Genomic DNA, 17,758 nt, shown 5'->3' on the forward strand with positions numbered 1-17,758 from the left:
AACGTGAGCACATTACACCAATCCTCTTATCCCTTCATTGGCTACCGGTCAAATTCCGAGTGGATTTTAAGATACTGCTATTAACCTATACGGCTTTAAAAGGGATCACCCCACATTACTTGCAGGAACTAATACATTTATATATTCCATCAAGGTCCTCGACATCTTCTGATCTCCAACTGCTCAGCACTCCCAGGTCTAGGTTGCATTCTTTTGGTGATTGGGCTTTTGTTAGCGTGCCACCCAAGCCATTGAACGCCTTGCCACTTGAAATCAGAAAATCAGAGTCGGTAGATATATTTAAGTCTGCTTTGAAAACCCATCTCTTTAAAGTGATCGTTTAAAGTGATCTTTAGTTTGGTCGGTTGCCCCTGGCTCTGTTCGTGTTTCCTGCTTTTCATGCATTGAGCATTGGGACCCTCTAAGATGGAATGCGTTTTATACATTTGAATGATTATACTGATACAAATTTAATAAAGAAATTATCGTGGAACTTAATAAAATATGCAAATATTGGCTCAGGATAAAGTATGAATAGAACAACATGCATGTGTATTTTCTATAAACAAATCAAGATATCTTGTGTAGTGAGATAACTGGAAAAAAACACATCAGAGTGTATATATACTATTAGGAAATTCATATTAGGCAAATTGTTAAAGGCCGGCCTAAATGATCATGAATACTCTATTATTAATACTAATTTATTATTCTGCCTTGAAAGCACAAGTCCAGATAGCGAGAGAAATAGAATTGTATTCCTAATTAATTTGTTAAAACTGGCACTTCATCAACATAAATTGTAAATGCACCATGCTGCTTCACGCAGATGCTGGTTTAGCTCCGAGTTGAGCCTGCCAAATTAAATGTTATGCACTTTTTTTAATGGATCTGAGACAAGATCGAAATTTTAACCACTTTATTGCCGGGAAGTGCAGAATATGCAGTGGATCATTAAAACTCTTGAATTTCACGGGAAGTCTATTTATTATTAAAAGGGGCATATTACTCATTAACTTTCAACACGCAGTATATATGGGAATATGGGAAAATTCCAGGAACATGTGCTCATTGTTCAAGCCATCAGTTCATCGTTATTTTCATAAACCGCTAATCCACGTACAATATTTATCAGAAGAAGCTGATGAAAGGATGTTATTGTTAGAGAAAACAAAATTATGTGTTCACATGCAGACAAACTCTGCTTCACTTCACTTCCAACAACAAAGTCAACCACAAGGCATCTCAATTGCATTTAAAATCAATAAAAATGAAATGATAAAAACCTGAATATTCTGAAGGATCAGCAAATAAAGATTTAAGAACATAATTAGAAATGCATATGAATGGATTAATCAACATCATTAAATTACATTTTACGTACGGAATTCTCTAAGGGCTTTGTGATTTAAAATATCACCTTCGAGTCTGAAAATGTCATAATTGACTTATTTTGGGACTCCATTCACAGATGGCTAGGTGAAATCACATTGACATCAATACATATTATTTAACGTACGCCTTTCTTAGTGCAAAGTGCCCTTCTAAATTACGCTCAAATTGATGTTGGCAAATCGACCCTTTAATGGCGTATACTGCGCAATGATCACCACACTTGTCTATTTTTTCAAATGCTGTTTTTTTTTTCTTCTGTGGGGGGAATGAAGCTTGGACTATTGCCTGCCTACGATCTGGTCATCCACAGGCGCTGAAGCGTCGCTTCACGTTGTAGATGTTGTAGGTGCCGGGGTCTTCCTCGTCCTGCCACGTGCTCCGTCCAGAGTGAGGATGGACAGCGGCTGTGGCCGTGAACTGGGTGGAAGGCTTCCTGTGCGAGCCCCAGAGAATCGGCGGGAAGGGCGGCCCAGCCTGCGAGCGGTCCACAGCGGATCAATGACGGAAACACGCGGACAATGGAAATGCGCCATGAATGTGTGTGTGTATGTGCAGTGCTGTACTTCTTTCGCACCGTACGTAGCCGACCGCGCTCATTGTATGTACGGGGGGGGGGGGGGGGGGGAAGGACAATAAGATAAACACAAAGAAGCATTTCGAAAGAAATTAGTTTTCAATTTAGTATCGTAGTGTTTAGTGTAGTGTGTAGCTTTGTGTGTAGCGTAGCATGTAGTGTATAGTGTAGTGTGTGTTGAACTTATTTCGCACCGTACGTAGCCAACCATGCTTATCGGAGGTGCAGGGGGACGGACAACAAACTAAGCACGAAAAGCAGTTCTAGACAAATGAGTTTTCAATCTAGATTATTTAAAAGTCTATAGCCCCAGTAGCTTCCGAATATGGAAAGAGCGTTCTAGACGGCTGCAGAAGCGCATCTAAAGTGCGACCTTCACTCATCAATTACATTTCTACCGATAAAAGGAGTAAGTGTTTCCACGTTCAAGTGAGCGTTGTCTGGTGCTCATCTTCGTCAATGGCTCTGAACGCGTAGCTCAAATTCCAGGTTCCAATAACAGGGACCATTTTTTTTCATGTACAAGACAAGCCATGTTTGATTTTTTTTTACAAAATGCAACACGAATCACGTCGCAGTATTTAAATAGGGACAATGATAAGATAATGTCAAATATTTCTAAATGTATCGCTGCATATAGGATCATGAGTGGCTAAGTAAATTAAAAAAAGAAGAATATATTTTATTCTTTGTTTTTTTGGTAAAGTCACGTACATTAAATATTATTTCTTTTATTTTCTTTCTACGTGACATTTATTTTCCTTCTGCGTGACTTTACCGAAATAACCAAAGAGTAATTCCTGAAGTCAGGAAACCTTCAAATCCAAAATAGATTTTATGATTACTATCATTCAAAATCACAGTGTCAAATTAAGAAGTGGCAGTAACTTGTGGAGGGCTTCATCCAGCAGTGGATTGATCGTTTGCCAGTGACAATGACTGTGATGATTCATAATACAGTTTTTTTTTGGGTTAGAGCACATAAATATAAATGTGTCAGTAATGCACTACCACCCGACACAGCCAATTAGTAAGATGTCACGTAAACAAAAGGTCCCAATTAGTTACTAGTTCAGCACACCGGTGTGTTGGAGAGTAAACAGACAATTTAAGCACCGTAACGTTTCGCTGGTGATTTCCAACCCGCTTCATCAGGCGATTTGCCAGAATTGTTAAGGAGTCTTCCTCTATCCGTTTCTCAAATAGAGTAACGGTGATGTCATCGCGACGATGATGATGATGATCACGACATATGGCTACATTGAGACCCATCTGGCGAGGCAGCAGTGCTTCTAAACGGGTGATCATGCTTCAAGGTTGATTCAGTTCATCGCCACCGCAGGCCGAGTCAAACGATCACCACCTGCTAAGAAACACCACTTGAAGGGAAATTAGTGCCGGTTGCTGTCCTATGGAGAGACAGTGGTGTTCACCAAAGAATCGTGGACTTTACACCACAGGATCTGGACTACCCGTGAATATGTGCATTGGCCAATATTCGTTTGAACATCTGACGCTTTGATTTTGATTGGTATAATAATAAAATCGCAATTTATACTGTATTGGTCGTGATTTGTGTTACGGCCGAAACGTCCTGTTTTCTTTTATCATGTTTTCTATCTACGTGACTTTACCAAAAGAACCAGAGCGTATTTATACTGTATTACTCTTATTATTATTATAGCCTATGAACGGTTAGATCAGGAATTGTATGGTAAAGTCACGCAGGCAAATTAATAATCATGTTAGTGTGTACACACATCCTCAGCTATCAAAGGTCAGGTATCTGCACTCAGCTAAAGTTCTGCAGCCCACAGACAAAGGGCAATTGCATGGGTGGTGTCTGTCTGTGTTTCTCTGGGCACTGGGCCAGATATAACAATTTCCTCTTGATTTGAGGCTAGAAAAGGCACGCAGACTCTGGTCACCTTCCTTACTGTTCATTTGTTGGCACTCATTCCGCCAGTCATATAACACTCGGCCAGAACCATTTATATTTCATGAAACCAACATAGGTGTAATAAAAGCAAGTTCTAGGTCCACGCGAATAAACAGAACGAAAGTGCATCTGAAAGAATTAAAAAAACCCAGCGCGTACTGTGCAATGCGGACTTTTCAAGGCGGTGTTTAATATGCATTAGGCGCACTGTTTGTGCGTCGAAGTCAATCGAACCCATGCGTTGCTTAAAATCTCGCAGTCTCATCGGCACTACCATCAGCTGATGTGTATCCAACCGCCATCACCATCCCTCATCGTCCACTGTGATGCCCGGCGCTCGTCACTCCGTAACCCCGGTGGTCTCCCCATCTCTTTATTTTGTATTGATCGATTTCATTTCAAGCGAGCATCTCTGCACACTTGTCAGTGCCCTTGTTTCTGTTACAGCGGGTAATAAAAGCACTGATTGAAAACTTTCTTCATTATGAGGTCCAGCTTTTTTTTTTTAAAGCATGTTCACCTCTTTGCGTCATCATTTTTATCCTGACCTAGCTTTAATAACTGCCCCAGTTATGCACATTGTGTATTACGTCTCTCCCACAATAATTTTCAAACTCTCTGCTCATATTTATCAAGTCTAACTTTTATAGCCTTCTTTGCGACGTTTTAAAATATTTTTCCTGTAACTAACTTTCACTGTTTGTTAAATATGAAATAGCTAAACAAATTATCCATGTAAGCATAAACTTGTATTTCTCCAATCTCATTTTCAGACAACATCTGATAATGTTCCTGTAAGTAACCTTGGAGAAAGCATAACTTCTTGCCTGACTTATCTGCTGATTTGTAGATTCTGAGCAATCTTAATATAGCAACTCTTCTTTGTAAATGGTTAGGATAATATCTATATATTATGAATGCATTGGTTGTGAGAGTTTGTATGACTGCTTTGGTTCCACTGAATCAAGTGCCTTATTTTCTATATATATAAAAGCCAGGTATAATGACATTCGATATTCATTTCCCTTTTCTATGATGACTGATATTGTGTATGTGGTCATGGTGGAAACGCCGTTGCTATACCCAGCTTTATATGTAGTTGGTTGCCCTCTAAAACATCCACGAGTTTGTTCGTTAAGATTTTGTGAACAATTGTGTGTGTGTGTGTGTGCCTATGCATACACAGATACAATAAATCCTGTTAGGCCTTGTAAAGCATATGGTCCAAGTTTAATGAGTGAGCGCCTACTGATATTAGTATTACAAATGAGGGAATGATATGACCAGGCCGCCTTTGTCTCTCCAGTGCTAATGTTTTACACACCGCATGTGCACTCATGTAAATGCACAGTCTCCCTCTCTCGCTCTCTCTGTATACTGTGGTATGTCGCCGTGTTCATGCCTGTAATGTTGCAGCGGGGATTTCACTGCGAGGTAGAAGGATGTGTTTAATTAAGCCTCAGGGTGTATTTAAATGTGCTTGAATAAAATGTGTGAGCATTGCAGCTGCGAGGAAATCACAGGGGTCTTCTTACCCGTGTGCTGGATATGTGCGAGTGTGGTGGGACGTAGTCAGCCTGATAGATCGTTTTCAGTCGCCTGGGTAACCACACAAGCATACACCACGAACACACAGTCGATACAGACGATGGAATGTTATACATTGGCAATGGCCTGAATACATTTATATTGTATTTATCAGTCAATGTCCTAATGGTCATCCATTGATTAATTCTGGGGATTTTAACGGTCGAGAAAAAAAACATTCATTTCCCGTAATTAATGGTTCCACTGTACCCGCAAAGCGACTTTGCTTCAGCATTTAGCACAAATGGCTTTCATTTACATGCACAATTGTGAAATTGCAACACGGCGGCATGTTGTTACTCGCCAAAAACTTGCGGCCTTTGCTTGCGACATTCGTGCAATTTGTGGACGGACGTGGCAACGTTCAACAAAAGCAGGGCGGAGGGGAAAACGAATGAAGGCACAACGCCACCACCCCCCGGACAAGATGCACAACGGAGTGTAGGGCCCTGCTCATTGCCGGATTAAGCGAGTGCGGGGCCTGTAGCATATGTTATAAAGGGGTCCTAAATAAAAAAAAAACACGTAAATATTAAAACACTAATTTTTGTTTTACTTGTATATCAAAGTAATTGTATTTTTTCATTTCCTATATAGCCAGATAATACGACAAATCGCTAACCTTAAACACGCAGTCGTTCATAAAAGTTGAAGGCGGTATAGTACTACAGTAATAGAGCAAGTGCAGAATCACTGAACCGGAATTGATAGCTTGAAATCATTTAACGCGGGGACCTTGAAAGTGCCGGGCCCCTAGCATTTGCTACTTTTGCTACTACGATAATACGGCATCGGTCCAACCGCCTAATGCAGCTTCTATTCATTCTTTGCTCTCTCTCTCTCGGCCTTGCCACCCATCGGGCACTGAACACGGTGCGAGACGCGCCTCGCCACGAATCTTCCCCAAATCGAACTTGCAGATGGCAAGATCTGTGACGCTACCAGCGGTGGGCGGGGCTTCGACCCGAGTGTGACGAACGTGAACATTGAGATTTCTTGAGGACCGCCGAAAGCGCCCCTGGGGGGAAGGGCCTCTAATTCGCGGAAGGAATCGTGTTCGGGCACACAATTCATAGTTCAGGGGGGGGTTTTTTCTTCCCGTACGCTACTCGTTTAAAGAGGGCGATGCTTTAAACCAGTGGCTCTTAACCTGGGGTACACGCTGCACCCACTGGGTGGTGCGAGATGCCCTTTCTGTGGGTGCGAGACACGGCCACATTTTTTTTTAGAAGGCAAATAATCGAAAACACCAATTAAGCACAGCAACGTAAGTACAACTACTTTGATTCATCAAACCCTATGTGTTTATTAACATGATATATATAACATTTTACGATTGAGAACCACAGGGGTGCAAGGCTGCAGAGAAGATTAATAGCCACTGCTTTAAAATGCTGCACAGTTGAAAATAAAATTCGTTTGATGGGGTGCACAGGTGAGCCTCTTTGGGAATCGTCTCATTCTATGTGTACGTATGTACTGATGATTAGCTATCGGCGCTAATCATTAATACTGCCCAGAAATGAGTCTGGGTTTACGGGCATCACCTACTACTGATGGCTCTGGTTAAAAGATGAGTGGTGTAGCGACAGGGCGGGTGGCTCAGGGGGACAGTAACGCGCGGCTGAGTGCGGCACTGATGAGGAACTGGATTTAAACGAGGGAAGCGGGAGCTCCCACGATGAAACTGAATTCTCAAGTGTGTAGAATGTCCTGTGTGGCTCAGAGGGTTCAAGCTCTGAGCGGGCAATGCTGAGATGGGTTAGAATCCAGACTTAAGTCGCCTGCGATGAACTTGGGATAAAATTGAGGTGACTTTTTTACTGTTAAATCTTCTGTTAACACCCCAAGGAATGGTAACATGGCTTAAGAACTCGATATTAAAACGACGCACTCATTCAAAGCAATTCACTTTTCTATACAGTTATACAAAATATCAATGCAAGTTTAGGTTGGTGTGACTTGTTAAAGTATCTCATTGATAAATGTGTGACCTTCACCCTTATTGAAGTATAGAGATCAACTTTAAAAAACATATTTAGTCTAAAATAATATAAACTCATCAACACATGGCAAGGTAGTTTATTGTCTATGAAATGGTGCTTTTAATCAAACACACATGTATAATCTGTCTCTCCACAAAACAAATTAAGTATTCTTTCATCTTCTTGCCTATTTCTTTACAGTATTTATATTTTCCACACCGAATTTTGTGCGAGGTATTATTTAATTTTTGTGTTGAACCAGGACCCATCCATATCTTGAAGATCTTTTCCTTGCCTGTGACAACTGGCAGGTTTTTTTTTCAGCATTGCTTCAAGCAAGCGTGACTGCTGATGAAACACTGTGTGTCGTAACCAGTCCAGAGTTTTCTTGCATTGAAGCAATGCTGCTGAAAATGATGCACTCCTACCTAGTAGGCCTTGTGGTTGATGGGAAGTGTACAAAATCTGGCATTTGTTACGTGGAGAGACAGGTGTATGGATGAGACACATTGTCTGGTTATCTATACTGACACAAACATTCGGCAATTTTACGTACGTTAAGTAAGTGTCGTAGGCTGGATGATACCGTGGCAAAACTGCCCCACCGCCAGTCTTAGGTCTGTTGGTGTCCCTGCCAATATAACATTCATTGCCACATATTAGATATAAAAAAACACATACATAGCTGTAACGGTGCGTTTGATTTTATGAGCCGCTCGACACGTTGCGTGTGGTGGGCTAAAGTGCGAATACTGCCAAGACGTCTGACGCAGCGCGAAAGAGTAGGCCAAATACCCTCTAGAGGGGCTCCCTTTAGTGTATGTTGAACTTCTTTTGCACCGTACGTAGCCAACCGTGGCAACCGGAGGTGCGGGGACAGGACAACAAACTAAAACACAAAAAGCAGTTTATAAAAAAAAAATCGGTTTTCACTCTAGATTTAAAATATTGCTGGAGGCACATCTGCCATAATTGGTGTGAGCAAGCAACTGCAGTCACGCACCTTGACTCTAACTATTGCTCTTGTTCTGCTGTAGATAAACTACACAACGTATCGTCATGTTTATAACCTTCGTGATCAAATTATCACCCTACTTTGTACACCATGCAAATGAAGTACAGTACATACATTTTTGTAATAACATTTTGAGGCCCATCATGATCATGCACTTGTAAAGGCTGGTCCAGATATATTGTGACCCCCATTTAGTTATCTAAAACTTAATATATTATTATTTGAAAGTAAGGTTTATTGAAAACAGAAATAAATATGCAAGTGAGAAAAATGTTAGGGGTCAATTAATTGGGGGGGAGGGGGGGGGGGTGTGCAGGGGGGGTCACAAGACATCTGGTCCACCCCGTACATTTAGACCTACGTACATTCACGTTCACAAACAGAGGCATTCGATCCCCAAATGGCCTCAACGGCAATTCTAGAACCAAAAGAACGGATCCAAGCCCGCACACCGCCCACCTTTCCTGTTCTGGCACGGGGAGGTTCTGCACGGTCAGTGGACGCGTCTGTGCCCCCCACGACCCACGAGGCTTGAGGAGTAGAATCTGTTCCAGCTGCGATCCCGTTGTTGTTCTCCAATCCTGTTCAGAAGAGTGGTCACAAACGCAGACCTCCTCCCCACCCCCCCGCTCTCCTCTACCGAAGGTGTGAAAATGGGAGCACAAATCCTTGCAGTTGGCCATGGGGAGGGTGGGGGTTGGGAAAGGGCAGGGTGCCTGCCTTGTAAACAGCTGAGACACAGCGTTATTCGGAGCTTTAGTCCATTGACAACACAAGCCTACGTGTTAAGCTCACAACACACAGGTTATGACAACACCCTGTTGCTTGCTCAGCCCCCCCCACCCGCCGTGTATCTGTTTACAGTCAAGCCAAGCGACCACAGCCTCTCCTCATATGATCTTTATGGCGGTAAACCCGGGGTTACCAAATAATACAAAATGGGCCGAGGCAATTAAATATGTTCTTTCTGGGACACTTTTTTTTTCCAGGGGTGTTACTTAACTCCGCGACCGGAGTACCAATCAAAACGAAATCAATGCCACTCCGCGATGTCGAAACGCCAAACATCAGCATCAAAAAAATCCGTTATGGAAAAATACAACTTTGATTAGTGCATCGTGAGTACAGCTCGTCGAGATGAGTCTATTGCCGCATCGCCGACCATCAACAGACTAAAAATAACTGCATCGCGAACATAATGCGAGAGCCGGGGTAGAATGGTTCCCCGGGGTGACTATGGTACTAGTGTAAGGTTCATATACACACTATGGTACTAGTGTAAGGTTCATATACACACTATGGTACTAGTGTAAGGTTCATATACACACTATGGTACTAGTGTAAGGTTCATATACACACTATGGTACTAGTGTAAGGTTCATATACACACTATGGTACTAGTGTAAGGTTCATATACACACTATGGTACTAGTGTAAGGTTCATATACACACTATGGTACTAGTGTAAGGTTCATATACACACTATGGTACTAGTGTAAGGTTCATATACACACTATGGTACTAGTGTAAGGTTCATATACACACTATGGTACTAGTGTAAGGTTCATATACACACTATGGCACTAGTGTAAGGTTCATATACACACTATGGTACTAGTGTAAGGTTCATATACACACTATGGCACTAGTGTAAGGTTCATATACACACTATGGTACTAGTGTAAGGTTCATATACACACTATGGTACTAGTGTAAGGTTCATATACACACTATGGTACTAGTGTAAGGTTCATATACACACTATGGTACTAGTGTAAGGTTCATATACACACTATGGTACTAGTGTAAGGTTCATATACACACTATGGTACTAGTGTAAGGTTCATATACACACTATGGTACTAGTGTAAGGTTCATATACACACTATGGTACTAGTGTAAGGTTCATATACACACTATGGCACTAGTGTAAGGTTCATATACACACTATGGTACTAGTGTAAGGTTCATATACACACTATGGTACTAGTGTAAGGTTCATATACACACTATGGTACTAGTGTAAGGTTCATATACACACTATGGTACTAGTGTAAGGTTCATATACACACTATGGTACTAGTGTAAGGTTCATATACACACTATGGTACTAGTGTAAGGTTCATATACACACTATGGTACTAGTGTAAGGTTCATATACACACTATGGTACTAGTGTAAGGTTCATATACACACTATGGTACTAGTGTAAGGTTCATATACACACTATGGTACTAGTGTAAGGTTCATATACACACTATGGCACTAGTGTAAGGTTCATATACACACTATGGTACTAGTGTAAGGTTCATATACACACTATGGTACTAGTGTAAGGTTCATATACACACTATGGTACTAGTGTAAGGTTCATATACACACTATGGTACTAGTGTAAGGTTCATATACACACTATGGTACTAGTGTAAGGTTCATATACACACTATGGTACTAGTGTAAGGTTCATATACACACTATGGTACTAGTGTAAGGTTCATATACACACTATGGTACTAGTGTAAGGTTCATATACACACTATGGTACTAGTGTAAGGTTCATATACACACTATGGTACTAGTGTAAGGTTCATATACACACTATGGTACTAGTGTAAGGTTCATATACACACTATGGTACTAGTGTAAGGTTCATATACACACTATGGTACTAGTGTAAGGTTCATATACACACTATGGTACTAGTGTAAGGTTCATATACACACTATGGCACTAGTGTAAGGTTCATATACACACTATGGTACTAGTGTAAGGTTCATATACACACTATGGTACTAGTGTAAGGTTCATATACACACTATGGTACTAGTGTAAGGTTCATATACACACTATGGTACTAGTGTAAGGTTCATATACACACTATGGTACTAGTGTAAGGTTCATATACACACTATGGTACTAGTGTAAGGTTCATATACACACTATGGTACTAGTGTAAGGTTCATATACACACTATGGTACTAGTGTAAGGTTCATATACACACTATGGTACTAGTGTAAGGTTCATATACACACTATGGTACTAGTGTAAGGTTCATATACACACTATGGTACTAGTGTAAGGTTCATATACACACTATGGTACTAGTGTAAGGTTCATATACACACTATGGTACTAGTGTAAGGTTCATATACACACTATGGTACCAGTGTAAGGTTCATATACACACTATGGTACTAGTGTAAGGTTCATATACACACTATGGTACTAGTGTAAGGTTCATATACACACTATGGTACCAGTGTAAGGTTCATATACACACTATGGTACTAGTGTAAGGTTCATATACACACTATGGTACTAGTGTAAGGTTCATATACACACTATGGTACCAGTGTAAGGTTCATATACACACTATGGTACCAGTGTAAGGTTCATATACACACTATGGTACTAGTGTAAGGTTCATATACACACTATGGTACTAGTGTAAGGTTCATATACACACTATGGTACTAGTGTAAGGTTCATATACACACTATGGTACTAGTGTAAGGTTCATATACACGCTATGGTACTAGTGTAAGGTTCATATACACGCTATGGTACTAGTGTAAGGTTCATATACACACTATGGTACTAGTGTAAGGTTCATATACACACTATGGTACTAGTGTAAGGTTCATATACACACTATGGTACTAGTGTAAGGTTCATATACACACTATGGTACTAGTGTAAGGTTCATATACACACTATGGTACTAGTGTAAGGTTCATATACACACTATGGTACTAGTGTAAGGTTCATATACACACTATGGCACTAGTGTAAGGTTCATATACACACTATGGTACTAGTGTAAGGTTCATATACACACTATGGTACTAGTGTAAGGTTCATATACACACTATGGTACTAGTGTAAGGTTCATATACACACTATGGTACTAGTGTAAGGTTCATATACACACTATGGTACTAGTGTAAGGTTCATATACACACTATGGCACTAGTGTAAGGTTCATATACACACTATGGTACTAGTGTAAGGTTCATATACACACTATGGTACTAGTGTAAGGTTCATATACACACTATGGTACTAGTGTAAGGTTCATATACACACTATGGTACTAGTGTAAGGTTCATATACACACTATGGTACTAGTGTAAGGTTCATATACACACTATGGTACTAGTGTAAGGTTCATATACACACTATGGTACTAGTGTAAGGTTCATATACACACTATGGTACTAGTGTAAGGTTCATATACACACTATGGTACTAGTGTAAGGTTCATATACACACTATGGTACTAGTGTAAGGTTCATATACACACTATGGTACTAGTGTAAGGTTCATATACACACTATGGTACTAGTGTAAGGTTCATATACACACTATGGTACTAGTGTAAGGTTCATATACACACTATGGTACCAGTGTAAGGTTCATATACACACTATGGTACTAGTGTAAGGTTCATATACACACTATGGTACTAGTGTAAGGTTCATATACACACTATGGTACCAGTGTAAGGTTCATATACACACTATGGTACCAGTGTAAGGTTCATATACACACTATGGTACTAGTGTAAGGTTCATATACACACTATGGTACTAGTGTAAGGTTCATATACACGCTATGGTACTAGTGTAAGGTTCATATACACACTATGGTACTAGTGTAAGGTTCATATACACGCTATGGTACTAGTGTAAGGTTCATATACACGCTATGGTACTAGTGTAAGGTTCATATACACACTATGGTACTAGTGTAAGGTTCATATACACACTATGGTACTAGTGTAAGGTTCATATACACACTATGGTACTAGTGTAAGGTTCATATACACACTATGGTACTAGTGTAAGGTTCATATACACACTATGGTACTAGTGTAAGGTTCATATACACACTATGGTACTAGTGTAAGGTTCATATACACACTATGGCACTAGTGTAAGGTTCATATACACACTATGGTACTAGTGTAAGGTTCATATACACACTATGGTACTAGTGTAAGGTTCATATACACACTATGGTACTAGTGTAAGGTTCATATACACACTATGGTACTAGTGTAAGGTTCATATACACACTATGGTACTAGTGTAAGGTTCATATACACACTATGGCACTAGTGTAAGGTTCATATACACACTATGGTACTAGTGTAAGGTTCATATACACACTATGGTACTAGTGTAAGGTTCATATACACACTATGGTACTAGTGTAAGGTTCATATACACACTATGGTACTAGTGTAAGGTTCATATACACACTATGGTACTAGTGTAAGGTTCATATACACACTATGGTACTAGTGTAAGGTTCATATACACACTATGGTACTAGTGTAAGGTTCATATACACACTATGGTACTAGTGTAAGGTTCATATACACACTATGGTACTAGTGTAAGGTTCATATACACACTATGGTACTAGTGTAAGGTTCATATACACACTATGGTACTAGTGTAAGGTTCATATACACACTATGGTACTAGTGTAAGGTTCATATACACACTATGGTACTAGTGTAAGGTTCATATACACACTATGGTACTAGTGTAAGGTTCATATACACACTATGGTACTAGTGTAAGGTTCATATACACACTATGGTACTAGTGTAAGGTTCATATACACACTATGGTACTAGTGTAAGGTTCATATACACACTATGGTACTAGTGTAAGGTTCATATACACACTATGGTACTAGTGTAAGGTTCATATACACACTATGGTACTAGTGTAAGGTTCATATACACACTATGGTACTAGTGTAAGGTTCATATACACACTATGGTACTAGTGTAAGGTTCATATACACACTATGGTACTAGTGTAAGGTTCATATACACACTATGGTACTAGTGTAAGGTTCATATACACACTATGGTACTAGTGTAAGGTTCACATACACACTATGGTACTAGTGTAAGGTTCACATACACACTATGGTACTAGTGTAAGGTTCATATACACACTATGGTACTAGTGTAAGGTTCATATACACACTATGGTACTAGTGTAAGGTTCATATACACACTATGGTACTAGTGTAAGGTTCATATACACACTATGGTACTAGTGTAAGGTTCATATACACACTATGGTACTAGTGTAAGGTTCATATACACACTATGGTACTAGTGTAAGGTTCATATACACACTATGGTACTAGTGTAAGGTTCATATACACACTATGGTACTAGTGTAAGGTTCATATACACACTATGGTACTAGTGTAAGGTTCATATACACACTATGGTACTAGTGTAAGGTTCATATACACACTATGGTACTAGTGTAAGGTTCATATACACACTATGGTACTAGTGTAAGGTTCATATACACACTATGGTACTAGTGTAAGGTTCATATACACACTATGGTACTAGTGTAAGGTTCATATACACACTATGGTACTAGTGTAAGGTTCATATACACACTATGGTACTAGTGTAAGGTTCATATACACACTATGGTACTAGTGTAAGGTTCATATACACACTATGGTACTAGTGTAAGGTTCATATACACACTATGGTACTAGTGTAAGGTTCATATACACACTATGGTACTAGTGTAAGGTTCATATACACACTATGGTACTAGTGTAAGGTTCATATACACACTATGGCACTAGTGTAAGGTTCATATACACACTATGGTACTAGTGTAAGGTTCATATACACACTATGGTACTAGTGTAAGGTTCATATACACACTATGGTACTAGTGTAAGGTTCATATACACACTATGGTACTAGTGTAAGGTTCATATACACACTATGGACAGATGTGGATCATCCCGATCATGGGCAGAGTTTGCGGAGGAGGTGGATGGGGGAGGCAACGCCTCTCTCAAACTTGGACACCTTCATGATTCTTTGGTTCTTTCGGTAAAGTCACGTGGACAGAAGAAATAAAATAAAATGAATACAAATTTTAATAATAATAATAAAAATCAACAAAAACAAAATACCACGACGTTTCGATCGCTAAAATTTTAATAATAAAAACAATTAAAACTAAAAATCGCTTGTGTTGCGTTCGAAAAGTCGTGGTTTTTTAATCACTTCTACGTGGCTTTACCCAAAGAACCAAAGAATATGAATTCGTGCAGTCACGAAAGTTTTTAGGTCAAAATTTGGACCCCCTTCATCAATTTATTTTCAGTAGTTTACGATTAAGATTTGTTTTAATTATTAGAATTGCACACACCCGCGATTCCTCGTGTGAGTGATAAAGCGAAACACCCCCACCACCGCTCAAATATAGAAGACAAACTATCGCCTATGATTCCGATATTAATTTTGTTTAGCTTTAAACGTGTCTAAATTTAGATTAACGTTCGCTGTCATGCAACCCTCACACCGTACCGCCCACACCGCCCTGAGTTTGTCAGCCTGCCCCACACTTAAAGAAAGGTCCCTCTAACAGGGCTATAAAAAGCCCAGGCACAGATCTCCATGGGCAGTGGGTGGCAGAGTGCCACTAATTCTCTCTTAAAATCCCTTGCTCACTCACAGAGGCGCGACGATAGCGAGATGTTATCTCCCTCGCCAAGTATACTGAAGGTCGTGGGTTTCTTGATCCCGACCCATGTATATTTGGAGTTGGCATGATCTCCCCGTGGTCGTGCGGATTTTTAGCGGGGTCCTCCGGTTTATTTCTCCCTCCACATTTTGAAACATGCCTTTAGAGCAGTGGTTCTTCATATTTACTGCAACCAGCAACTCTATGGTTCTCAATCGTAAAAAAATGTATGTTAATAAATACATAAGTTTGATTTAAAAAAAAGTAGTTGCAATCACGTGCCCGTGCTTAATTTGTCTTTTAGATGATTTACCTTCGAAAAAAATCTGGCCATGTCTCGCACTCCTAGAAAGGGCATCTCACACCTCCAGGGGGTGCGTGCACCTCAGGTTAAGAACCACTGCTTCAGAGTATCTGGCTGCTATTAAATTGTACATCGTGATGCCACTTCGTTACGCTATCATTTGTAATATCCAGATCGCATCTGAAAAAAAGAGAGCTGTGTCGCTCAGTGGGCCTTTACTTGGTAAAATTAAATTTAAAAAAATAGTGAACTTTTAGTTTCGATCGATTTTCAAAGAAGCTTAAACGTGAATCATACAACGGGGGTTGTGGCGCGAACACACACTGAACACACGGACCTCGTGTGAGGAGTTGCCGAGGCGTCTGTAGGTAGAGAGGTGCATGCTGCGATTGCCCATGGAATGTGAGACGTCGTAGTCCTTGGGCTCGGCCTCACGCGCCTGGTGCCTGGCAAGGACAAGACGGAGTTGGGGGGGGGGGGCCCACAGGCAACGGTGGTCGTCATGCAGACGGTGAGAGAGGAAGGTGGTGAATTAGAGGGAGAGAGAGAGAGAGGGATTGGAAGAGGTTAAGTGCTGAAACGAAGAGAGGAAGAGCAAATGGAGCGATATTTAAATTCGTGGTGCTCGTAGTGTGTACATGGGTGGCCTCGTCGATATTATACACGCAAATATGTACGTATACATGTGTTGTGCTCAACAACGGCAGTTTCTGCTGATCCATCGAATTTCTCTTTTTGCTTACAGTATGTGAGATATGGCAGAACAATATTGAGAATGGAATACAGCAAATAATCAGCAGAGTATCGTGCTTATTGTTGTTAAACACGTCATCGTGGTATTACTTGCTTGATAGACATGAAATAAAGATCGCAGTTCGAAGTAAGCCCAAACGATAGATTTGGCCCCATTGGGCAAAGTGTAGCCATGTCTCTTCGTGTTTGAGCACATACCAGTTGGAGATGAGGATGGGTCTGCTATAAGCCATGTGGTCCGATTTCAGGTAGAGTGAGCCTTTCCGCTCCACGTACGATGGCACGGAAAACATTATTTGCTTCGAAAGATTGCTGGAACAAGGAAAGATCTCCTTTGAAATAAAAGTCGGCTCGTAAAGAGGGCCCTGTTTCAGCAGCAGTAAATCGTGCCTGATCTCGCGGCGTCAGCTCCACCGCTCTCTGTGCCGCTGTGTTTACATGACGACTACGGGCATCACCATGGTGCACTTTTAACAAACACTACGAATGCACTCAGTGAAGCCGGCGGTGAATACACGGCATCCACAAATACGCGCTTCTGAAAGGTGCAGAGAAAGTCAATAATGTTTATTGCATTTGTTCCTTGGCATTATTGCTTACCGATTTGGCAACGTAAAGGGTTATTCAACTGCTTTACTGAACGCGTAACGTCAAATAGATTAGCGTACTTTTT

At 40.5% G+C, this 17,758-nt stretch overlaps 1 protein-coding gene across 1 annotated transcript; it reads right to left on the reverse strand.

Moving 5' to 3' along the window:
- Positions 1 to 1,566: 1,566 nt before the first annotated feature.
- On the reverse strand, positions 1,567 to 17,510 carry CFAP95 (cilia and flagella associated protein 95). Its single transcript, XM_032953221.2, has 6 exons — positions 17,284 to 17,510; positions 16,670 to 16,778; positions 8,955 to 9,076; positions 8,037 to 8,111; positions 5,444 to 5,507; positions 1,567 to 1,869 (listed from the first exon to the last, which is right to left on the reverse strand). The coding sequence occupies exons 1-6, from the start codon at positions 17,376 to 17,378 to the stop codon at positions 1,696 to 1,698; spliced, it is 639 nt and encodes a 212-aa protein (XP_032809112.1). The 5' UTR covers positions 17,379 to 17,510; the 3' UTR covers positions 1,567 to 1,695.
- Positions 17,511 to 17,758: the final 248 nt, after the last annotated feature.

Source organism: Petromyzon marinus, chromosome 13 (genome assembly GCF_048934315.1).
Source record: "Petromyzon marinus isolate PM22_M1 ecotype Great Lakes invasive population chromosome 13, UKy_Petmar_22M1.pri1.0, whole genome shotgun sequence".
Classification (NCBI taxonomy): domain Eukaryota; kingdom Metazoa; phylum Chordata; class Hyperoartia; order Petromyzontiformes; family Petromyzontidae; genus Petromyzon; species Petromyzon marinus.

Bases quoted from the DNA above. Each gene is read 5' to 3' on its own strand.
- CFAP95 (XM_032953221.2), bottom strand. From the start codon at position 17,378: ATGTTTTCCGTGCCATCGTACGTGGAGCGGAAAGGCTCACTCTACCTG. The intron at 9,077-16,669 runs GTCCGTGTGTTC...TCTTCTGAACAG, and splicing joins TCGGCAACTCCTCACACGAG to GATTGGAGAACAACAACGGG. The intron at 8,112-8,954 runs GTGGGCGGTGTG...TTATATTGGCAG, and splicing joins CCCGTGCCAGAACAGGAAAG to GGACACCAACAGACCTAAGA.